General features: G+C 36.9%; 2 protein-coding genes across 9 annotated transcripts in view; both read left to right on the top strand.

The window, feature by feature from the left end:
- The window catches only part of LOC18785505 (putative disease resistance RPP13-like protein 1), a 90,276-nt gene that overhangs the window by 37,274 nt on the left and 26,565 nt on the right, over positions 1 to 26,437 (top strand). The window lies entirely within an intron of this gene.
- On the top strand, positions 17,466 to 20,607 carry LOC18786046 (putative disease resistance RPP13-like protein 1). Its single transcript, XM_020556368.1, has one exon. The coding sequence runs from the start codon at positions 17,582 to 17,584 to the stop codon at positions 20,588 to 20,590; it is 3,009 nt and encodes a 1,002-aa protein (XP_020411957.1). The 5' UTR covers positions 17,466 to 17,581; the 3' UTR covers positions 20,591 to 20,607.

Below are 26,437 nucleotides of genomic sequence, written 5' to 3' on the forward strand. Positions count from 1 at the left end.
TTTTTCTAAAACTTAATATAAAGAGTGGTAGGGTGTGTGGGGTGTGTTTATAGATGTATTAGGGTTAGGTTTTAAGTTGGATGACATTTTACACAATAATAAAATTTAAGAGCTTCATGATTCAAAGTATTAGGGTGAACAAAGAAAAGTGTAAGGTTTAAATAGAAAAACTCTATAATAAGAAAAAAGATAAGGGCCTAAATGAGTTATTAGAGTTGTTTTAAATTATTAATCGGTTAGTGCTTGAGCATTATTTCTCTATCCCTATGGAATACGGATGCATACATTCTTGGCGGATTGGAGATCATCCTCCATTCTTGGCAGATTGGAGGTCTACGACCTGGCGCTTGAGCGTTTCTCTATTAGTACTCAGACTCTGCAGAGGACCGAGACACAATATTTTGCTTCTTGCTACACCACGTAACTAGGTTACCGCAAACAAAGGTGAAGTACTTGATGTAGAACGTCTATCTATAATATTCCCTAGATAATCTGTTCACCTCCTCTCATATTTATAGGAAATGTTGGAGTGGGTTTTCTAAACTTTAAATAATGGGCGGCATATTTTCTAAAAGCAAGATCTTTCATTTTTAAATGTCAAAGAAAAGGGGAAGTCATCTGTTCTAGCAGAGAAGAACCGTCAATAATCAGTTTTCATGAAGGTCTTTTTCTTGCTTTTTCTGAAAGAAAAACCAACTCTTCTTTGTTCCCTGTTGTTCTTTGTAGAGAGAAAGAACACAATCTGCCATGATGGTCAGTTTGCTTTTCCGGATGAACAACTCTCTGCACCCTACTTATCTTTTTTATATATAGAAAATATAGCCTGCTTATCCCTTGGAAATGGTACCTGCTATGGAGCAGAGTTTTTCTGAATATAGAAAAAGGGATTTTGATCTTTTGGCTGCAGAGTTTCAAAGAAGTCTTCCTGTAATGACATGCCTCCATTAATTCCCCATCAACCCAGTTGAAATTGCTGACTTTTTCAAAGTCAGGTAGTCACATGAGTTTGCTTCTATTTTGGGCTTTTCTTTTTCATTTGATCATGCCAAGCCCAGGTTGAGTTTTGGGACTGTGGGCTGATTTCTTTACTATGTTTTCCGAAGCCCAAGTTTATTCTCGTGGGTTAACAAGTCCTGGGCAAGGCTTTTCAATTTTGGGCTGCTTTCCCAACTTCTTTTAATCAAGCCTAAGTGGTGCTCATGTCTTGTGGGTTTCAAAAATGGGTTGTTGTGTCGAGTGTTTGGCCCAATCAAAAGGAGAATGTTGGTAGCTGTCCAAAATTGACATGGGCTTTTTTGGTTTTGGACTAGGATTGCCAAATTAGGCCTAAACGCATACATAAGTCACGCAAAGATAAAATACACACAAGACCAAACAGTAAACACACAGACAAAGAATACAAGAATTTATTGAGGTTCAACGTTGTGCCAACGTCCTCTTAGTGATCCCCAAGAAATTCACTAACATGAAAGAGCCCCTTTGGCTCTCTTTTCTCTCACCTTTGGCTCAAACCCAATTTGATTCCTTAGCTTTCTCACGTTACAATAGCCTAACGCTAAAGTGCCTATTTATATGTCATAGGGTTTTAGTACAATTATACAAGGAATAGGAAACTTAAAGGACCTCAAAACTAAGAGAAAATTTGTCCAGATTCGCCAGGGATACACACTGGATTTGTGTGTCCCGCTCGAGCACTGAGCACCACTTGCGCAGCTTGAGCAAGTGCTCGAGCACCTAAGCTTGGATGAAAACCTTCTCTGTCCTGCTCGATTGCTAGAGCCCAATCAATACGTCTTTGACTCGTTTGACTGCCCGTTTCCTTCAATCCTTCAGCATATTTAGGTGAGCTAACATCAACAATCTCCACCTTGGAGAGCATTAAACACCTTATGAAAATCATTGAACCCTAGAACCTCTTCAAACCTCTTAGAAACCGTTCTAGTAATTCTCAAGAGCAACACCTCAATCTTCAGCATGTAACAAGATTGAGCACGCTTAAATAGTGTCTGAACTTCTCAGCTGTGACTGGCATGGTCAAGCAATCCGAAGCGTTCTCATCCATATGAACCTTCTCTATTGCAATGTCCCTATCATTCCCCCAATCTTTTATCCGGTGGTACCGTACATCAATATGCTTAGACCTCACTACTACAAAAAGTGAAAAAGACGACCAGAAAACAACGACGGTCTAAGTGAAAACTGTCGTGGTTTTTAAAAAGACGACGGTTCTAAAAACACCGTCGTGTAATACCACCTTAGACAACTAAAAAATGGAGATTCAAATGGCTGTTCAAAAACAACGACGTACCTAATTAAACAACCGACGTCTATTTGAAACAGATTTCCGCAGTGTAAAATCAAAGCCAACAAAGAACGGCAGAAGTTATGAATCGACCGACGTAGAAAGTAAAAACGACGATTTCAATAAAAGCCGCCGTTTTTACTCATAAAATAACACGACGAGGTTTTCGTATAAGACGCCGTATAATTACAAACAAATCCACGGCTTTAAAATACAAAATATCGCCGTATTAAATTAATGTACAACGACGGAAAATATAAATATATCGACGTCATTCTCGTATAGTTCTACGACGTTATCTTTAAATCGTACTATAAAATTTAACGTCGTATTTATTCATTTTATACGTCGTACCTTTAATTTAAACCGTCGTCTTAATAAGAATTTTTGTTAACAATTTTTTTCTTTGATTTTCTTATCCTACGTCGGTAGATCTACTTAATGACAAGAATTGAAATAACCACGACGGTTTATATAGAAAACCGCCGACATAATCGGATTTTTCTGAGATCCCAAGGGTTACGAAATCTTACCAGATGGAACTCTGTTCCACATCATAATCTTAAAGATGACACAGATTTGCAATCAGAGAGACAATTTTTTGGAAGTTGATGATGTGTGTGCGTTTGTGTATCTACAAATATTATACCTAACGTCGTTGCAAATTTGCAATCAGAGAGACAATTTTCAACGACGGTTATATTATACCTAACGACGTTTAAAAAACAAATCAACGTCGCTCAACAAATATATTACGTCGTCTTAGTCTTACTTAAGACGACGAAAAACGACGACAGTAATACAAAAACAGTCGTTGTTTTTATATTCTTATTTTATTTAAATCTGTCATCCAAAAAAGAAACTTTACATATTCTAGAACATTAATTTCCTTCATTTTAAATTTCCTCCGGAAAAAGAACTCTATTTATAACGCATTGTAATTGAAAAATAAACTGAAAGGTCACGGGAAAAAAAATTCTATTCATAATTTAAAAATTCAAATCCACGTCGGTTATATTAAACCTAACGACGTTAAATGAAAAGATTCCACGTCGCAAAACAAATATTGCGTCGTGTTAGTTAAAAACGACGGCATAACAAAAAACCGCCATTGTTTCAAACTGAATTAATTTAAAATTTCTTCGGTAAAGCAAAATCTATTTATAATTTCCTCTGGTTAGTAATATTGCGTCGTGTTAGTTTACAAATTCTAGAACATTAATTTCCCTCATTTTAAATTTCCTCGGGAAAGAAAAATCTATTTATCACGCTTTGTAATTGAAAACTAAAACTGAAAGAATTCGGGAAAAAAAACTCTATTTATAATTTAAATATAAAATCCACGTCGGTTGTATTACACTTAACGACGTTTAACAAAATAATCTACGTCGGTAATTATAAATCTACCGCTATCTTACCTTAATATAGACGACGAGAAAAGACGACGGTAGAACAGAAAACCGCCGTTGTTTCAGTTTCTTTAACAGTTTGGTCCTTTATCTTTCTGCATGACTTGTATAGTTCAAAGCATTGACAATGTCTTCATCATATCTCCCAGCAACTACTGATTCGATTGCTCATGCTTTAGAGGCCATTTGAAGCCATTTCTATTCTTTATCGCATTCTTGAAACCCATCTTCTTCTTCTGAAGCTCTACGGATAAAGGAAGAGGCTATCACAAATCTGACGGATCTTCTTAGCCAAGAAAATCAAGCAGAGGATCAGGCACATCTGATCTTCAGATTTCCCTGAGAAGCGAACTTTCCTTCGACAGGGAGTGGAGGCCAGGCTTGCATCTCTTTTGATGGAAAGCAAGGAGTATTCAGAAGCACTAAGTGTCCTATCAGGCTTGATCAAGGAAGTGAGAAGGCTAGTTGACAAGCTTCTTCTTGTGGACATAGATTTGATGCGAGTAAGCTCAATTTCTCTTTGAGAAAGACATCCAAATTATTGTCTTTGAGATGTGAGAGACAGTGTCTCTGAGAGAGGAAGAACTTGGAACCCTAAATGTAAACCGAAAATGAATGAAAGCGACAAATTTATAGAATAAATTTTTAAAACCAACGGCAGTCCTTACAAAAAAACCGCCGTTTAAATTGTAAAATCAACGTTGGTATGACCGACGTATATTACAGAAATCCACGTCGGTACATTAATAAAAACGACGTGTTAAATAATCTACCATGACGCGAGTTATTACTTATGTACTTTAATTTTTGAGTTTACTACGACGGTACCTACAACACTACTGTCGTATTTATTTACCACGTCCGAAGTTAAATGTACCGTCGTATTTTGTAATTTATACGTCGTAGTTATATGTAACCGCCGTATTATTTTTTTGAAATGGTTTTATATGTAAGCAACTTTTCGTCTACCTGACTTACACATGCACTGTTTCCAAACCCGATTAAAAATTTCAATCTCCCAGAGAAAACTTTTTGTCTTTTTTCCTTGTCAGAGTATCTCATCGTCTTCCTCTCGTCTTCTTCGTCGTCTCTGAACTTAAACATCGTCTTCCTCTTGCTTTCATTGCACGCAAAAGGTAAGCTTTCATTTTCACTATTTTGGTTGCTGTTTTGCATGCTCATACGTTTTTTGTTTGAAAAATCTTTTTACCTTTTTTCTGGCCAAAATCATTTTACTTCTTTCCAAGTTTGATAAAATATACAGACAAAGAGGGAAAGTTTCCAACTTTGAAGACAACTACCTCAACTAAATAAGACGACGGTAGCTTCTTATTTACGTGGTTAAATATGTAGACCACGACGGTTCGTCAGTCGTTCTAGCGTCGTCTGAAAATTGACAAAGTTGTTTTTAAAATTATAGTCTTTTTTTTATTTGCTTGTTTAATTGCAGGTTTGATTTCTCTGAACAATGGTTTTTGTTTTTCCCTAATTTGATAAAATATAAAGAAAAAGAAAGTAGGGTTGGTATCTAATATAGACGACAGTATCTTATTGTTTTACGTCGTGTGAATGTTAATACCACGACGTCATATTAAAATACCGTCGTCTATATAAGATTCCAAAACTTTCTTTCTTGGCCTTGTATTTTATCAAATTAGAAAACAAAAACCATGGTTCAGAAAAATCAAATCTGCAATCAAACATTCACAGAGAAAGAAAGAAGGGTTTTGGATCCTTATATAGACGACGGTATATTACTATTGACGTCGTGTGAACATCAATACCACGACGTTATATAAATATTTCGTCGTTTATAGTTAATTATCACGTCGTCTTGTAAATATCGACGTAATAAGTTATTATTACGTCTTATTTTATATTATTTCGTCGTTGTTTAATTACCTTGGTTTTAAACATTTATTACGTCTGAGATTATTTCATTGCGTTGTTTAAAATCATATCATACGTCGTATTTTATTAATAACCGTCGTTTGTGTTCTTAATCTTTTCCTGAAATATTTTCACTTGCAGTTTTGTCTGTAAAAATGGTTTCTCAAGACCAAAGTAAGGACTCTGGCTCCAAGAAAAATGGAGGTAAGGAGCTTGGAATGGTAACTCCTGAAGAGAAGTCTTCGAAGAAGATGAAGTTTGCTTCATCATCTGCTGAGACAGAACCAACCAGCACGACAACAATCTCTGATGATTCAAAGTCTGGTCGAGGTATGAGCACAATGCCTCGTGTTGTGAAGAGAAAACTTCAGAAACTCAGGCCAATTGTTGAGTACAATAAAAGGGGGAAAGGAATTGGCCAAGCACATAGTGAGATGCAGTCCTACATTGGTGTGTTGGCACGCTCCAGAGTTCCACTTGTGGACATGAAATGGGCTCAAATCCCCAAGGATATAAAGGAGCAGATTTGGGAAGCAGTTGACATTGCTTTTGTGGTAGGTCAAGGGGACAAGAACTCTGTGTTAGCTTCTGCTGCCAAGAAATGGAAGGATTTCAAGTCTACACTAACGAGGCATTATATCCTTCCATACACCAATGACAGGGAGAGATTAAGCCAACCCCCTGAAACATATAAATTCATAGAGAAAGCACAATGGGATGCCTTTGTAGCTTCAAGGTTATCCAAAGATTTTGAGTCTGTGCATTCTCAACATGCACAGATTAGGGAGAAACTTGAGTACAATCATCGATTGTCTTGAAAAGGATATGCTGGTTTGGAGGATCAATTGGAGGAAACCATGCCTGGGGTAGAAATTGATCGATCTACCTTATGGAAGAGAGCTAGACAGGACAAACATGTTAACATCCCGGATCCAAAGGTGGCAGAGAAAGCAAAATTAATTGTAAGCCTACTCACTCTGTTTTAAATTTTTATTAAACTGTGAATAATTCTTATTACGTCTTATGTTATATTTTGCGTCGTGTGAATGATATTACCACGTCGAAATTTTTAAAAAAATGTCGTTAAAGGTCTAAATCAGGAATCACTACTCTGTTTTCTGTAATTATAGCATAAGATGTCGGTGGTTCATTTTCGCGTCGTTTGTATTAAATTACTACGTCGAGATGTTTTAAACAAGGTCGTTAAAGGTGTGAATATTGAATCATCCCTCTGTTATCTGTAAATAAAGCATAAGACGTCGGTGGTTTATTCATTTCGTCGTTTTAAAAAACTAACCACGTCGGTATAACTACCGTCGTGATAAATTATAATAACGTCGATTTATATGTTATTGCGTCGTGTGAAATTATATAATACGTCGTTTGTATATAAATAACCGTCGTGTGTTTTTTGTTCTTACTTTTTTATATATCTTTGTTTTAGGATGAATTTCAAAAACAAGTCTCGGAAGGCAAAGTCAGTGTATCTGGCAGCAATGATGTGCTGACCATGGCTTTGGGCCCCGAGCATCCAGGCAGAGTGAGAGGTGTAGGTGCTGGGATTTCCCCAAGGCAATATTTCAATTTACCCAAACCACAGAGGATGAGCTTTGACGACCGTTTAAAGGACAGTTTAAGAGTTCTCATTCAAGAAGAGAATAAAAAGATGGAAGCTAAGGCAACGGAATAGGCTTTAAGGATGGAGGCTAGAACCAAACAATTGGTAGAGGCTGAGAGGGAGCATTTCCTGAGTCAGCTTTCCCAATTAATTCCCAATTTTGATCCAAGCATGCTTAAACCAAGAATTAGCCAAAGTCCCAAAAATCCAATGTCTGACAAAGCAAGCTGCTCTGGAGGTGATGTGAGATCCCTACATTTTGAGGATGATACTGCCAAAAATGGGAAACATCAGGAAGAAAAGGTAACATATCTGAACTTTGAATTCTCTGTTTTTTTACAAACTATTAGGCGTCGTTATTATTAATAAAACCGTCGTTTGAAATACATACCACGACGATTTTAAAAATAAACCGTCGTCTGTATTTCAATACCACGTCGTATTTAGTTTACTTGTTTTACACGCCATTAAACGTCGTTATTTTTAAAACTTTGTGGTTTTTAGACGACGGTGTTAGTCATTCCCGACGTAATATATAAACCCCACGACGTTTACTATTTACCATCGTTTAATAATTTAAGACGTCCATAATTCTTACATACTGTCTTGTGTTTTGTCTTACCACGACGTTTGAATTTAATTTTTTTAATTTCTCTACATTCTTTATTACTTAAAACAGAAAAATGAAGGAAATCAAGATGAAGAGAAGAATGAAGAGAAGGAAGAAGAAAAAAAAGATGAAGAGAAGAAAGAAGAAAAACAAGATGAAAAGGAGAAAGAAGATGAAGAAAAGCATGACGACCAGGTATGTTCACATAACTTTGCCTTTTTTATTTGTTTTTCAAAATTTCAGACGTTGATATTTTTCTTTAAACCGTCGTTTGTTTACAACTTAGACGGCGGAATTTTTTTCTAAGACGTAATAAATTATTCACCACGACGGTTTTTTCACCGTCGTTTAAATTCTTTTCAGACGACGTTTTATTCCTTAAACCGTCGTTTTTATTGAATTACCACGTCATTTTTTTTATTTCTTTAAACAGGTTATTAAAGTTGTTGATTATTCAAATATGGAGGCGCCATCTTCTTTAAAATCCCTTTGTCGTTATGTGGAAACGACACTCGTGCCTCAGGATAAGACCCTGAACTTTACAATTGATAAGGAGGTGTTTGGTCAAGAACGCGATACCTTCATCCTGCCTGAAGATATTACACAATTTGCAGGCATGGAAGAAATAGGAGCTACTGTCATTGCTGTATATATGAGGTTTGTCATTCTAAAATAATACGTCGTTGGTTTATTTATTGCATCGTCTTAACTAACTAACCACGTCGTTAGTATGTACCGTCGTGATAAATATATTATAACGTCGTTGTCTATTTCAGTACGTCGTGTGAAATTTTATAATACGTCGTTTTGTTATACATAACCGTCGTGTGTTTTTTTGTGCTGACTTGTTTATATTATTTTATATATTTAGGTACTTACATGATCTTTTGAAACAAGCAAATATGTGCAGCATGGTTGACTTTATCGACCCTACTACAGTTAGTGCCAACTCTGGGACAATAGCTGACAGATCACGACTGGTAGCAGCTCGACTTCAAAAGACTGATGGTGAACAGATTTTCATGATGCCTTACAATCCAGGGTTAGTCTCCTTAACAGGATTTTGTTTTTATGATTTTCAATAAATGACAGCGTATAAACTAACCACGTCGGTGTTTTATTTTATTGAGTCGTTTGAAACTACTAACCACGTCGGTAGTTATTTATCGTCGTGATAAATATATAATGTCCTCGATTGCTACTTTATTTTGTCGTGTGAAATATTATAATACGTCGTTTTTGTAAATAATCGTCGTTTTTATATAATTTTGTGCAGCCGTCATTGGATCTTGCTGATTATGAGAGCAAAGAGGGAAACCGTCTATTTTCTGGATCCTCTGCCCGGAAATCGTGTGGTCGATGAAGAGGCCAAAAACATCGTGAACAGTGCTATAAAAATATATAATTCTCACATAGCCAGATCAGGCCGTAAAGCAGTAATTTGGAAAACTCTGTCAGGCACACCAAAGCAACCCAGCAGTGTCGAATGCGGGTATTATGTGATGCGCTTCATGAGGGACAACATCATGGATCCTTCCTTGGCGTTTGAGAAGAAGGTAAGAAGAAATTACCTTCATACATTTTATGTCGTTTTTTGTATTATCAACCACGGTCATGTAAAATTACCGTCGTTGAATAGATATACTACGTCGGTTATGAAAAATATCGTCGTCTGTGATTGAATTTCTTTTTATTTATAAACCCTAATAGTCATTGTTTATGCAGTATGCCAAGGGAAAACAGGAAGCGCCATACCCCCAAGAAGCAATTGATGAAGTCCGGAATGAATGGGCAGAGTTTGTTTGCCTTCACCTGGAATAGGGGAATTATTGAACACTTGATATTTATGTATAATGTACAAATTTTGTCTATAATATATAATGTAAAAATTTGTTGAGGTTTTCTTAAATTTAAAAAAAAACAAACATACAAATTGTGTAACCGACGTGTAATACTTTTCCAACGACCTAATAAAGTCAAAAACCGTCGTTTTTTGTTGTTTCGTTTTAAACAAATCCAACGTAAAAGGATATTTAGACGACGTTCTTTGAACAATTGAGTCGTTTGTGGTTTACAACGTCTTCAATTTCTTAAGGGTTCAGGGTAGTACTTTGTAACGACAGCGGTTAAGTCGTGGAATATATATTTTACGTTGGATAGTTAAATATCCGCCATGGTTTCTCATTTAAACGACGTCATTTTAACAACTTAGTCGTCTATTACAATTTACAACGTCTGCAATTTATTAACACCGACGTGGTTTGTTGTTGTGATAAGAATATTTTATTATTTTTATATCAAAATATTCAAAATAAATTTAAAATAAATCAGAAAAATGCAAAGTCAACTCCTATGAAGTCATTGATATATTTTCTTCCCCCTAAACCTTGAAAAAATTTATTTTGAATAACAAAAATTTAAAATGACCATCCAAAACAAAATTGTTTTGATGAGTCATAAAATCACTTCTAGTTTTATGGTTTAGGGTTTATAGTCTAGGGTTTAGAGATTAGGGTTGTTATTTATTGGGGTTTATTTTTAAAGTATAATTTTTGGGTAGTATAGGGTATATATTAGGCTGTAAAACCATAAACCCTTTTATAAACTTAAAATTTTAAATTATATAATTTAGTTTTAAGGGTTTAGGGTATTAATTTTTAACGACGGTGGTTGAGTCGTGGAATACATATGTTACGTCGTGCAGTAAAATATCCGACATGGTTTATACTTTAAACGACGTCATTTTAATATGTAAGTCGTCTATTATAATTTACAACGTCTTCAATTTCTTAACCCCGACGTGGTTTTTCAGTCGTCTTTATATCAAAATATTCAAAATTAATTTAAAATTAATCCGAAAAATGAAGCGTCAAAATAAACGGCGTTACGTTCAGTGTTTCCATCGTGGAATATTACATTTACGTCGGTTCTTGTAGAACTTTCGCCATGGTTTTTCTTTCGACGTTTTAAAGAGCGCGCTCTCTAAAAATTTTCGCGCCACCTAAATTTTTTAGATTTGGCTCTTATTCTTATACTTCTAACCCTGAACCCTAAAATTTTCAGATTTCGCGCAACATAACATTTCGCTCTCTCACTTCTGCTCTAATTAAAAGTTGCACTCTCCAGGCTCCGTTGAATCTGTGAGCTCGTCCAACCTGTAAGTACAAACCCTATCTTCCCCTTGTAAATTCATTGAATGATATTAGGTTGTTTTGTTAAAGGGTTTTAGGTATATGCTTTGCGATCTGTTAATAATGTGCTTATAGGTATGGGTTCATGGATTACATTATCTGTTATGTTGAATTGGGAATGGATTTAATTTTGTCGGATCTTTTAATCACCCTATGTTATGTTGAATTGGGAATGGATTTATTGTTTTCATGCTTGGTTTCATGTATATGTTGGTTTCTTGCTTGGTTTCATATAGATGTTGTGTTCTTAATGGGTTTTGGGTTCTTGAAAATAAACTGAGACACGACGCCTTTTTAGGCATACGACGACGATTACACGACGGTTTATGAAAAAACCGTCGTTGTATTACTTATACACGACGGTTTTTTCATAAACCGTCGTTTGTATTACTTATATTAGACGACGTCTGTTGAAAATCCGTCGTCTATATATGCCAAATACGTCTGTTTTTGTTTAAAACCCGTCGTCTCTGTTGTGTATTACTTGCTATTAGATCTTTGTATAATCTGCTATAGTGATGGTCATTGCCTGTATTTTCACTTTATTATAGATAATAGGTTATAGTGTCGGAGATGGATGCACTCGGATAGAAGATCGAAGGCATATGAGTTTGGGGTGGAAGCATTTTTGAACTTTGCTGTAGAAAATCTTCTAACTACAACACATATCCGTTGTCCATGTGTTAAATGTGTTAATTTGAAGTTGTTTGGGGTTGGAATTATAAGGGATCACGTATACTTTAATGGAATTGACCAAAGCTATAAGAATTGGACATTTCACGGAGAACGTTGGGAAGCAACTACTAATGCTAGTAGAAATGTTGAAGAAGATGATGGCCATAGTAGGTACAGTTTTGTGTCTGAAGAAATTGATATGGATGATAATGATTTTGGTGATTTTGGTTCCGATCCGTATGAGTTTGCCAATGTGATTGGGGATGGAGATCAACCAGTGTACCCTGGTTGTAGAAAGTACACGAAGTTATCGGCATTAGTGAAGTTGTATAATTTGAAGGCAAAACATGGGATGAGTGATGTCTGTTTTACAGAATTATTGATACTTCAAGGCGATTTGCTTCCAGAAGGAAATACAATACCAACCTCTATGTATGAGGCTAAAAAGACTTTGTGTGCATTGGGGCTGAGTTATGAGAAAATGCACGCATGCCCCAATGATTGCATCTTGTATAGGAAGGAGTATGAGGATTCAACTATTTGTCCTACTTGTGGTATCTCAAGGTGGAAGGAAGGCAAAGATTCAATCTTGAAAGAGGGTGTGCCAGCGAAGGTGGTGTGGTATTTTCCTCCAATTACAAGGTTTAAAAGGATGTTTCAATCACATGAGACAGCTAAGAGTTTGACTTGGCATGCTGCTAGAAAATCAATTGACGGTCAGATGTCTCATTCGGCGGATTCCCCGTCTTGGAAACTTCTTGATGATAAATGGCCTGAGTTTGGTAATGAGCCGAGAAACTTGAGATTGGCTCTTTCATCTGATGGATTCAATCCACACAGTTCTCTAAGTAGCAGATATAGTTGTTGGCCGGTTATCTTAGTTACATATAATCTCCCTCCATGGCTGTGCATGAAACGAAAGTTTATGATGTTAACCTTATTGATTTCCGGTCCTAAACAACCCGGAAATGATATAGACGTCTACTTGGAGCCTTTGATTGATGATTCAAAATCTTTGTGGGATGGGATTAGAGGAGTGTATGATGCACATAATGGAGAATACTTTACACTCAGAGCTGCATTAATGTGGACAATTAATGATTTCCCCGCCTATGGAAACTTATCTGGTTGTGTTGTTAAAGGATATAAAGCTTGTCCAATATGCGGCGATGATACACCTAGTCACAGGTTGAAAAATGGCCACAAAATTTGTTACATTGGGCATAGAAAATGGTTACCAATCAATCATCCATATAGGAGGCAACGTGCAGCTTTTAATGGGAAACCTGAATATGGCATACCTCCCGAGCCATTAACCGGAGAAGAAGTGCTGCATATGGTTGAAAATGGTGACAGAGTTTGTTGGAAGAAGAAATCAATATTCTTTGATCTCGAGTATTGGAAATACCTTCCTGTGAGGCATGCCCTAGATGTTATGCACATTGAGAAGAATGTTTGCGATAGTATCATTGGTACATTGCTGGAGATCCCTGGAAAAAATAAAGATGGGATTGCTGCTCGATTAGATTTATTGAACATGGGGGTCAAAACTGATTTGCAACCTGAGTATGGAGAAAGACGTACTCGTTTGCCTCCTGGGCCTTGGAATTTGTCAAGAGCAGAGAAGAGAGAGGTTTGCAATTCTTTCTATGGTATGAAGGTCCCTGAAGGTTATTCTTCAAATATTAAAAATCTTGTACTTTTACAAGATTCAAGACTTCTTGGCCTTAAATCACATGATTGTCATACCTTAATGCAACAATTGCTCCCTGTGGCAATTCGTTCTGTTTTGGAGAAGCCTGCAAGGTATGCAATAACTCGTTTGTGCTTCTTCTTCAATGCTATATGTGCAAAGACTGTTGATGTTTCCAAGCTAGATAAGTTGGAAGAAGATGTAGTAGTTACTCTGTGTTTGCTTGAGAAGTACTTTCCCCCTTCATTCTTTGATATCATGGTTCATCTAGTAGTACATCTTGTCAGAGAAGTTCGTCTATGTGGGCCAGTATATTTTAGGTGGATGTATCCGTTTGAAAGATATATGAAAGTGCTGAAGGGGTATGTTCAGAATCGTACTCGTCCCGAAGGTTGCATTGTTGAGCGGTATATAGCTGAAGAAGCAGTAGAGTTTTGTACTCAGCATTTATCTGATGTTAGTACAGTTGGAGTGCCTTTAAGCCAAAAGATGGGAGTTTCAAAGCCATTATCAGGTTGCACAGTGAGCGTAGTTGATCAGGACCTGTTGAATCAAGCACATCTATATGTCTTGGAGAATACGGAGGAAGTGCTACCTTATATCGAGTACGTATGAGTTTTATTCTTTAAGTTTCCATTTTAAATTATTTCTTATGTTTATCTTATTTATTTGGGACCGTAATGCTTGAATTTTTCGTGTCATGTAGGCAACATATGATCCACATCAAGACTGCTTATCCAAAATTTAGAAAGAGAACAAAGTGGCTGCAGGATAAGCACAATAGCACTTTCATTCAATGGCTACGCTTCAAGGTATATGTTGTTGAATAACATATTTCTCTTTTAATTTTCTTCTTATTTCTATGTTAGATTGAATTAAGATATGATTAATTTGCAGGTTCAAAGTGAACTTGAGGAAGACAATCATGGCGTATCAGAAAATTTAAGGTGGCTAGCAGCTGGTCCAAACATGGCAGTGCCATTATATAGGAGCTATCTTATTAAAGGTATTAAATTCAATATCAAGGCACAAGATGATGTGCGGACAACTCAAAATAGTGGAGTTTATTTACTTGCACATACCATGCAAGTTGCTAGTGCCAAGGATAAAAACCCAATTCTCTCAAATATGGGTTTCTATGGTGTCATTCAAGAAATTTGGGACCTTGACTACCAAAAGTTTACAATCCCAGTCTTTAGGTGTGATTGGATAGATAGTTCTGGTCTTGTAGTCGACGAACTTGGATTTACCCTTGTAGATTTGAGTAAAATTGGACATAGGAATGACCAATTTGTTTTGGCTTCTCAAGTCAAACAAATATTTTTTGTTGACGACCTGATGCATCGTGGTTGGTCGGTAGTGTTATCAATGCCTAATAGAGAATATAATGATGTTATTGGTGATGAAGTCTTAGGTGATGTGATAATTGAGTGTGAGCCATTTACTAGAGGGATGCCAAATGTTGACACATTTGATGAACTGGTGGGTGAGTTAGGTGGTCAAAATATTCGAGATGGGTGTGAAGATATATGGATTGAATGATGCTTATGTAATTGGCAGTGTATGACATTAATTTTGTAATATATTGTAATGTGATTTCTTCACTTTCATTATACAGGTTTTGGCCACAAAACAATCAGTGCAAAAAATACTGGTTCCAGATTACATCATTATATTATGCATAAAAAACGACGTCTGTTCAAATAAAACACGACGTTATTGTGAACCAGTTATTCAGCATATTTACCGACGTCTTAAAGCAACGTAACAACGAAGAACCACGACGCTATTGTGAAGCAATTATTCAGGATATCACGTCGGGGAAGGATTAAGAACCGCCATGTAATTCAAAATAACACGACTCCAATCCCATAATACCGATGTCTAAAAAACGAGATATATAATCTGAACGTTAAAAAATACGACGTCATCATACATTTTCCACGTCGCAAGTTCTTTTATAAACGAAGAGGAATGAAATGAATTCCGACGGTAATTCATTATAACCGCCGTCTAATATCAATTAAACGACGTTATTTGTAATACGGCTCTCATCATAATCAACGCCGTCTATATGTTCTGTAATACGGCTCTCATTTATTTAGAACCGACGTTGTTTAGAAGTTCAACGTCGTCTATATTAATAAGTGCGTCGTGAGTAATGAATACATATAAATACAACGTCGACTATATAAATGCCACCGACGTTGTTTCGCATTTCAACGTCAACTATATAAATACATACGTCGTAAATAATGACACAGACAACTATTTCCACGTCATCTTTTTTAGAAAAATCGAAGTGGAAAATTTATTTCACGACGTTTGTTTGTAAATAAAAGACGTAGTAGATATCAATAACGTCGTCTTCTCATGTATTTAAAGACGTCATATTTTTTCTTGTCGTGAAAATTATATTTAACGGCGTAGTGTTTTAGTTGTCGTCGTTGTATGTCTATCTTGCGGCCGTGTTCTTTTAATATGTGTCATATTTTTCCTTTTTAACGACGGTGATTTGTTTGAGTTGGTCGTCTATTCTTATCCTCGACTATTTTTTAGAACTTTAGCAGACTAAACACGTCTGTTTTTATTTGTTTTCAACGTTGTTTTATTTAACAACGTCTAATAGTTATCGTCCTTGTTTGTTTCTGAAAATAGGACGTATAAATTTTGTAATACGACTCTCATATATTTGTAACCGACGTTGTTTCGTTGTTCAACGTCTACTCTATAAATACATACGTCGTAAATAATGACACTGACAACTATTTCCACGTCAACTTTTATAGAAAAATCGAAGTGGAAAATTTATTTTACCACGGCTGTTTTTATATAGGCGACGTAGTAGGTATCAATAACGTCGTCTTCTAATGTATTTAAAGACGTCATATTTTTTATTGTCGTGAAAATGATATTTAACGGCGTCTTATTTTAATTTTCGTCATTGTATGTCTATCTTGCGGCCTTGTTCTGTTAATATGTGTCATATTTTTCCTTTTTAACGACGGTTTTTTTAAAGAGTTGGTCGTCTATTCTCATCCTCGACTGCTTTTTTAGATCTTTTTGCAGTACAAAGACGTCGTTTTGTATTTGTTGATGACGTTGTATTTTTTAACAACGACGGTGATTTAGCGTCGTGGTTTATGAGGGAAAAGATGACGGTGGATTCCACGACCATTGAAAAACCGAATACACGACGGTGATTTACCGTCGTCTTTTTGCTTTTTTGTAGTAGTGCCTTCTGTGAAACACTTGATTCTTGACTAAATATATGGCATTTGACTATTACTTTGTATCACCACCAAGTCTTGAGCTATCCCAAACTCTTTAGCCAATTTTGTCAACCATAACACTTCCTTAGAAGCCTCCATTAGGGCCATATACTCTGCTTCGGTAGTAGACAAAGCAATGACAGATTGTAGCACCGCTCGTCAACTATTTAGTTCTCCACCACAAGTAAAAACATACCCCCGTGGTGGATTTCAATACATAATCAATCTAAAAATGTACCAAATTATTTTTTTGCTACATTTTTGGTTTCATGTATGTTCTCATGAGTTATCATATACAAAAGATAAATATTAGAAGTAATTTCCTTTTGTTTATGCACTACTTTGATAAATATTAAAAGATAATACTATTCATAAAATAAACAAAAAAGTGTATAAAACTCTATGATAATAGTCTTATGAAACAAGTCATTAAGCATCTGTTGAGCTCTATGGATTGAATAAACCCCCACTTTTCTTCCCTCTACCTTATCTATTGAAATCTGTTAAGAGCCACAGATTCACAAAGCGTTTAATGGCATTCGAGTCTGTCGTTGTTGTCTTGTCATCCTCCACTCTCCAACAGTCCACACCGGAGTATTATTCCTTAGGCCGTGTGGGTCCCAAGAACCCACCTGCACAATTTGAAATGGTATAGACGAACCTTCCCAATTTGAGGGCAAAGAAAAGTTTGAAAAACTTGTCCCCAAGAGAAGGAATTAAATTATCATCAATTGAGCTTAAAAACTCGAACACTGACAAAACAGCCAAGCAACGGTACTTGTTAAATACATAATATATAATTACAACCACAAAAAACTTTCATACTGCCTTACCTGTATTTCCAAGTCGTGCTAGCTGAGCAATCTGCGAACCTTGGAATATTACTTCATCCAATTCCCTTGCAAAGAAAAGAAGAGAAAAATGGCTGGAGCTTTGATCGGAGAGGCCTTTATTTCTGCTTCCATCCAGGTGATTTGTTACAGAATTGCTTCACCCAAGTTCGTCGACTTATTTCGGCACAAGAAACTCGATCAACCTCTCCTCATGAAACTAAAGAGGACGCTGTTGACCTTGAACGCAGTGCTCGATGATGCAGAGGAGAAGCAAATTGAGAAACCAGCTGTGAGAGAGTGGCTTGACGACCTCAAACATGCAGTCTTTGATGCTGAGGACTTGCTGGATGAGATCAACTATGAAGCCTTGCGATGCAAGCTGGAAGGTGAAGCTCAAACAGCCGACAAATTAACCAACAAGGTGCGGAAATTCCTCCCTACTTCTCGTAATAGGTTTTATCAAAGCATGAATGTTAAGATACAAGAGTTGTTACGAAAATTAGAAGACTTTGTACAATTGAAAGGTGCTCTTGGTTTGACAGAAGTTGTTGGGAGGAAGGTTTCACAAAGAACTCCAACAACTTCCTTGGTTCATGAACCTTATGTATATGGTAGAGAAGAAGTCAAAGAAAATTTATCAAAAGTGTTGCTCTCTGATGATGCAAGCAAGGAGGATGTGTCCTTCATCACCATTGTTGGAATGGGCGGGGTTGGCAAGACAACCCTTGCCCGCATGCTTTACAATGATGATAAGGTGAAAGAGCATTTTACACTTAAAGCTTGGGCTTGTGTTTCAGAAGACTATGATGCTATCAGGGTAACTAAAACTCTTCTTGAGTCAGTCACTTCAAAAACTTGCAATACAACAGATCTGAATTTGCTTCAAGTTGAACTAAGAGAACAACTTAGGGGGAAGAAATTTTTATTTGTGTTGGATGACCTTTGGAATGAGAAATATACTGATTGGAACTGCCTCCAAACTCCCTTTACTTCAGGGGCAAGGGGAAGTAAAGTCATCGTAACAACACGGAACAAAAATGTAGCATCTTTCATGCAAAATGTTCCCACTCAACCCTTGGAACCATTGTCGCATGAAGATTGTTGGTCATTACTTGCAAAACATGCGTTTGGAAATGTAAACTGTAGTGCATATCCAAGCTTGGAAGAAATCGGCAAGAAAATTGCACGAAAGTGTAATGGGTTGCCTTTAGCTGCACAAACACTTGGCGGTTTGTTACGTTCCAGGCTAGACTCTGAGGTATGGAACAGAGTACTAAACAACAACATTTGGGAGTTACCTTCCGAGAAAAGTGACATTCTTCCTGCTCTAGGGTTGAGTTATCATTATCTTCCAGCTAAGTTAAAGCAATGCTTTATTTATTGTTCAATTTTTCCAAAAGACTATGAATTCAAGGTAGAAGACGTTGTTTTTCTTTGGATGGCGGAAGGTTTAATTCCCCAAGCGGAGAATGGGGACAACATGGAAGAAGTGGCTAAGGAATATTTTGATGAACTTTTATCCCGATCATTGTTTCAAACATCGGGGAAATCAAGTTTCGTTATGCATGATCTCATCAATGACTTGGCTGTGTTCATGTCTAAAGGATTTTGTTCCAGGTGGGAAGGGAGGGAATCACATGAAGTAGAAAGAGTTCGCCATTTGTCATATGCTAGGGAAGAATATGATGTTTCTCTTAAATTTGAGCAATTAAAGGAGGCTAAGTGTTTGCGGACCTTCCTACCTACCTCTTTAAATCCATATAACTCTTATAAAAATTATTATCTAAGTAAAAAGGTTGTACAAGATTTGTTGTCATCACACAGATGTTTACGGGCGTTATCATTGTCAAGTTATAGGAATGTCACTCAGCTACCTGATTCTATTAAAAATCTTATTCACTTGCGCTATTTGGATCTCTCTGGTACTGCAATTGAAAGGTTACCTAGTGTACTTTGCAGTTTGTACTATTTGCAGACGTTACTATTGTCAAATTGTTCATCTCTCGTTGAATTACCTGCAGACTTGAGAAAATTGATAAATTTACAGAAATTAATGCTGGGAGGTTGTGCGTCTCTTGCTAAATTGCCTGTAGACCTGTGGGAATTAATTAGTTTGCATCATCTTGATGTGAGTGGAACTAAAATTGCAGAGATGCCATCGCAAATGAGTAGACTAAAAAGTTTGAGAACGTTGACTGCTTTTGTTGTGGGGAAATCTACTGGGTCAACCATTGGGGAATTGGGGGAGCTTCCACATCTTGGAGGAAAACTTAAACTACAAAATGTAGTTGATGCTAAGGATGCTGTGCAAGCCAATTTGAAGAATAAGAAGGATATGAAGGAGTTAGAGTTCGAATGGGGCAATGAAGACTCGGATGATTCTACAAAAGTGAGAGATGTACTTGACAAGCTCCAACCTTGCATGAATTTGGAGAAATTGACTGTCAAACGTTATGGCGGGACCAGCTTCCCAAACTGGTTGGGAGACTCTGCCTTCAATAAAATAAAAGTTATGCGCCTCGAAGGCTGTCATTATTGTTTCGAGTTGCCACCTCTTGGACAGCTACCTGCTCTTAAGGAGCTCTTCATATGTAAGATGAAATATCTTAGGACGTTAGGTCCTGAGTTGTATGGTCAGCCATTTCAGTCATTTCAATCACTGGAGAAGCTGGAGTTTAAGGAGATGGCAGAGTGGGAGGAATGGGTACCAAGTGGAAGTGGAGGTCCAGACTTTCCTCGTCTCCTGGAGCTAATTCTAGAAAAGTGTCCAAAGTTGAGAGGAAGCTTGCCTCGTGATCTACCTTGCTTGAAGAAACTTTGCATGGAAGGGTGTCGAGTTTTACATGATCAAAGGACCACTGCTACTTCTAGTACTAGTACTAGTCTCAACTACAATTCTCTTCAAGAATTGGAAATAAAAGATGGATGCCAAACAGGTCTGTTATCATTACTAGAGACAAAACTCCTGTCCCGACTTAAGATTCGAAATTTAAATAACATACAATGCTTCCCCAACATCAATCGTCTTCAACGTTTGATTCTCTGGAATTGTCAACCCTGTCATCGTTTCCTAATGATGGCCTACCCACTACGTTGACATCACTTTATATAATCAATTGTAGGAGATTAGATTTCCTACCTCATGAGATGTTGGCCAAATTAACATCACTCGACTATTTGACTATACATAAGAGCTGTGATTCAATGAGGTCGTTCGGGATTTTTCCCAAATTGACGACACTTAATATTGGGTATTGTGAGAATCTGGAATCGCTTTGCTTGATTGAAGAAGAAGGAGCTGTTGAGAATCTCAGCCATCTGGATAACTTAAATATCTTAGGCTGTCCAAATCTGGTGTGTTTTCCCCCGGGAGGATTGCCCACTCCCAACCTAACTCAATTGGAATTCAGCAGATGCAAGAAGTTGAAGTCATTACCTGAACGCATTCACACCTTCACAGCCCTTGAAAGATTGTGGATAAGGAATCTTCAAAATCTGGAGTCAATTGCAGAAGATGGGGGTTTGCCTCCCAACCTCCAACATTTTAGGATTGAGAATTGTGAGAGACTGAGGGCTTCATCTTCATCAGTGGGAGACTACTGTAACTGGGGTTTGCAAGCACTTGTCTCCCTTACAGAATTTACAATTCATGGCAGGGGAGGTGATGAAATCTTGGAGACGTTGCTCAAGCAACAGCTGCTCCCTACCACTCTTCGCAGTCTCCTCATCGAGGAACTTTCAACTCTGAAATCTTTGGATGGAAAGGGACTTGCACACTGAAAATACCTGTAGGATATCTATATATGCTTGGAGAAGGTTAAACAAGCTAATTTGAATTTTTTTTTTTCAATAAATAATGATCAACCTTTAAAGCAGGATTGATATTAGTTATCAATCCTGAGATGTGCAAAGCTTAAAATAAAAGAACACGTAGAGAATTATTTTACGTGGTAAAACCCCACCTCTGGGGAAAATCCACGGGACTCCTCAGTCCAACTCAAATCCACTATAGAACGATGATTACAAAAAGTACTCACACACTTATCCTAGACTCATTCTAGATAATGTTTACCGACTTTTTCGTAACTCAGCTTCTGTCACGGGATGATCTTCGACACTCCTTATGTTGAACGCAATACTGGCCACGATTGCTTCAAGCTCGCCGGAGGAAAACCACACAAAGTGTCTTGATGTCCTCAACCATATGAGACACCGACGTGCATATGAATGCAATATGAATGATGAATGAATTCGAACAATCACCAAGCAACCTAAGTACTTGATGACTATTCGACTGATCTAAGTGCAGCAGCTTTTCCCTAAATATATTCAATGTGCATCAATGGTTTTGGACGTTGGAATTTCCCAAACTATATTCAATAAGCTTCAGTAATCTTGGACGTTGGAAAAGCTCCAATACAAGAAGGCAAAGCCTTCTTTTTATTTACAGCAAGTTTCTCACGGGACTACACTTCCAACGCTATTGTAACTCTAAGACCAATTGAATTAAAGTCATTGAACCTGGTGCAATCTGCTCTCCTTAAAGAGATGCAACACAAGGGCCAAACACTTATCAACTTAACAATATAAATTATGATTCAATAAAAATACAAAGTCTAATTCATTAAGGACTCTTAATGAAGTCACCAACCGACTCATATTTTAACTTTAATTATAAAGACTCAAAACAAAACTTCAACTATAACTCCTATCATGAATGCAAGATATGTCATGATTTACCTGTTGTCAAGTTTCTCATATGGTCAGAGTATGCCTCGGAGGTATGTGATTGAAAGGGTAGTGCCAAAACTTCGAGTAGCAATTTCTCACAAACTAAGTTTCAACCTATACTACGGTCTAGGAAATGCCAATACGATTTTCGTACTAACACTTACTTCTCTTCAAGAACTATTTATTAGTAGGTGTGACAGTCTGGAATTCCTGCCAGGAGAGGCACTTCAACACCTCACTTCTCTTCAAAGGCTAAAAATTAGGTGTTGTGACAATCTCCAATTCCTGCCAGAAGGGGCTCTGCCGCCATCTCTTTCTTATCTGAAGATCTTCAGATGTTCTGGCCTGGAGAAAAGGTATCAGAATAAGACGGGACAAGATCATTGGGACAGCATATCTCACATTCCTTGTATCTGGATAAATGATGAAGTCATCATATGATGATATGACCTCTCTCTCTCTCTCTCTCTCTCTCTCTCTCTCTCTCTCTCTCTCTCTCTCTCTCTCTCTCTCTCTCTCTCACATAGAGACAAAACAAACTCAGGTTAGGAATGTACTTCAAATAACCGCTTTTACTGCTTTTTCTCTAATGCAATACAAAAACTGAAATTCACTATCCAAATAAACCCAAATACACATTTTTAACTATTTTTATGTCCACAAATTTGTTGAATTGCCCCACATTTGCCATCAATTTTGCATCCAATTAACCTTTACAGTTGCATCGAATGCTTCTTGTAATTGCATGCATTCCCATCGAATGCTTCTTCTAATATTTCATCTCATTGTCAGAATCATTTTCCAGAAAAACACACAAAAACTCAATCCAATTTCTATTATTATTTTGCCCAGTAAATTCTCTCCTTCTATTTACTCAGGTTTCTTTCAAGTCACTGCGCGAGGAGAGTTTACCATTGTATATGGATTTTTGTTTTTCTACAAACAAATTGCGGCAAAGAAGGGGAAGGAAATGTTCTCCAGGTGGTGCTCTAGCAAGGAAATGTTCTCAATCTAACATAACAAGCATCACATGTCCATTCATGATTAGGTAATCTTTCATCATAAAATTCCTTTCCTTTGAGTTTCCTAACATAACTTGCAAACGTCATTTATGAGTTTCGTTTGAGATGGATGAAAATGTGTACATATGTATGAATAACCTGTGAGAGCTCAAGTTCTAGGACAGACGACGTTGAGGAAACTCCATGCTTGGTCTTGAACAATACTATGATTTTCCTCCGGTTAGGGAATCACATAAGTGTTCCTTATGCAATGAATATTAATGCTGCACACTTCATTAATGACTTGTTTATTTACAAGAAACATTTTTTTATAAATTAAAAAAAAGTAAAACCACAGAAGTGAACAAGTACTCGTCCACCACAGAACAGGAACAAAGCTGATCTTAAGAGAAATACAAAGAGCTTTAACAAAGAAATTATCCTTGAGCCACCTTCCATCCCCGAATCGCAATAGTAAAATGTCATATTTTTCTTCCAATCTCTTTCAAATTTTTTTTTTTTTTCTTGTGTTCAATCATAGCTTTATATATAAAAATTTTAAACATTTCCACAAGTAAAATGAAATTTTTTGAAGGCTTAATTTTTGTTACTAGTTGTAAAAGGTCTTCATTATATATACATACGTATAAATGAAAAGAAATATTTTTACTTGTAAGTAGTCTTCCATTTATAGGGCCTTCTTTTTGACTTTTCCTGGGCCACCAAAATATCAGGGCTGGCCCTGTACTTGTAACATGCGTACTACTTATCTCTTCTTGAAGAATTGGAAATACATGACGGATGCCATTTCCAATTCAAAAACTTTTCGGGCAGTTTAAGAAAGTATTACCAACTAGATGTTTATAATTCAAATTCGAAACAAAGCACCATTGGATTCACATAAATCTACCTAATTGCGTGCCATTGATTATTTCTAACAAGCAACTGAACCGTTGCAGAAGATCTGATGCTTCATTATAACATTTGATAATTGAATATGCATCTCTCAGTGTCGTCCCCTTCACCGTTTCCCTTTTAATTTTTTAGCATATCAATTAGTCTCTTTCATGTGTATTTTATTGTACATACTTGTTGTTTGGAAATTAGTTTTCAGAAGCTACAAGAGGTGGGGTTAACTAGAGAAATTAATTTGTTCATATTCTAAGTCAAACCTAACGATCCAATTCTTAATGTCTTGAACTTAGGAGTATCTTGTTGAGCTGAGATATGAATGAAAATGGAAAGCAATCGAGTTCAAATCCTCACTGGCTTTTCAAACGCTGATGAGGAACAAAAGTATGAGAAAACACATGAAGGTAAAATTATGTCGATCCTTTTCTGTGCCTTCCAATTCCGAAAGATTTGCTTGCTGCAATTATTCCAACTACAGTTCCATTTCATTAGAATTTTTTTCTTTGTTGTATCTCTAGACTCTCTGCGTAAGATTTCCAATAGGAACAACCCCAATTTGACCCAATTTGGCATGCATTGTGTATTTTGAGATTTCAAGGTAACTGCTGCTAACGGAATCCCTTCTTTCACTTGTAATTCATAGGGAATAACAATTTTAAACTCTATTTACATTTGTTAACGTTTTGAGAGTGTTTGCTGATATTCTAGCTGATTTAGCAGAGAAAGAAGTAAGAGAAAATAGAAGGAGAGGAATATGTAAAACTGCTCTGCTTACTCTCTAAGTCAGAGAGCAAGAATATGTATTCTGTTTGTTTTTTTTTTTTCTTTTCTATTCCATCACGCACACACACATAGTACATGACCGTTAGCCTTAGCTGGATGCACACACATAATATTGCATCTCAACCTTACACCTGTCAATTTCTAAGACAAAGTGAATACACTATGAAATACTAGGCTAATTAACACTGAGCTCAAATTAGCTCAATGCTTATACACTAACACTCCCCTTTAAGCTTTGAGCTGATAAAACTCCTAGCTTATCCCTAAGATAGTTGAATCTCTCCTTTGATAAAGCCTTGGTAAAGATGTCTGCCACTTGATCTTTAGTAGGACAATAAACCAAATCAATAACCCCTTGTTGTAGAGCATCCTTGATGAAATGATACCGTCTGTCAATGTGTTTTGTCCTTTGATGAAACACTGGATTTTTAGTGATGGAAATTGCAGATGTGCTATCACACTTCATAGGAGTAGCATCTGCTTGTAATTCACCAAAATCTTCCAAAACAAACCTGAGCCAGATTGCTTGTGTTGTAGCCTCTGATGCACTGACATATTCTGCTTCAGCAGTTGAGAGAGCTACACAGTTTTGTTTAACCGAAGCCCATGAGAATACTCCACTTCCAAATGAGAATGCATACCCAGATGTGCTTTTGCTATCTTCAATTGAGCCTCCCCAATCACTGTCACAATATCCCATCAGCACTGCTTTCTTGCCTTTCTCATACATCAAACCATAGTCTAATGTTCCTTTAACATACCTTAGCACCCTCTTAGCTGTTCCATAGTGCTTATTAGAAGGACCATGCATATATCTTGCTAGCAAACTTGCAGCATACATTACATCTGGTCTTGTAGCAGTAAGGTACAGTAAGCTTCCTACAAGCTTTCTATAATTCTCTTCATCAGCAACACCACTTCCATCATCCTTGATCAACTTTTCTGTGGCTACAAGAGGAGTAGACACAGGCTTACAGTCAGTTAAGCCAAATTTATTCAACAAGGAAGATGCATACTTTCTTTGGTGAATAAAGATGCTTGAATCTGTCTGAATCACCCCCATTCCTAGAAAGTGATGGAGAAGTCCCAAGTCTGTCATTTCATACTTCTCTTTCATGTCTTTCTTGAACTCATTCATCATTCCTTGATTGCTTCCTGTGTACACTATATCGTCCACATAGATAGATACAATTAGTATATCATTTTCTCCCCTTGTCTTGGTATAAAGAGTGGCTTCACTCAAGCTTTTCTTAAACCCACACTCAGCAAAGTAACTATCAATTTCTCCATACCAGGCTCTAGGTGCCTGTTTTAACCCATAAAGAGCCTTGTGCAGTCTATAAACTCTATCTTCTTTGCCTTGGATCACAAATCCCTCAGGTTGCTCAACATACACTTCTTCTTGCAGCTTTCCATTCAAGAATGCTGACTTGACATCTAGTTGATGTAACTTCCAGCTCTTTTGTGCAGCAAGAGCAATTAAGGTCCTGATTGTGTCCAATCTAGCAACTGGAGCA

This window comes from Prunus persica, chromosome G2 (assembly GCF_000346465.2).
Source record: "Prunus persica cultivar Lovell chromosome G2, Prunus_persica_NCBIv2, whole genome shotgun sequence".
Classification (NCBI taxonomy): domain Eukaryota; kingdom Viridiplantae; phylum Streptophyta; class Magnoliopsida; order Rosales; family Rosaceae; genus Prunus; species Prunus persica.

Excerpts from the sequence above, each read along its gene's own strand:
- LOC18786046 (XM_020556368.1), top strand. The coding sequence starts at position 17,582 with ATGGCTGGAGCTTTGATCGGAGAGGCCTTTATTTCTGCTTCCATCCAG.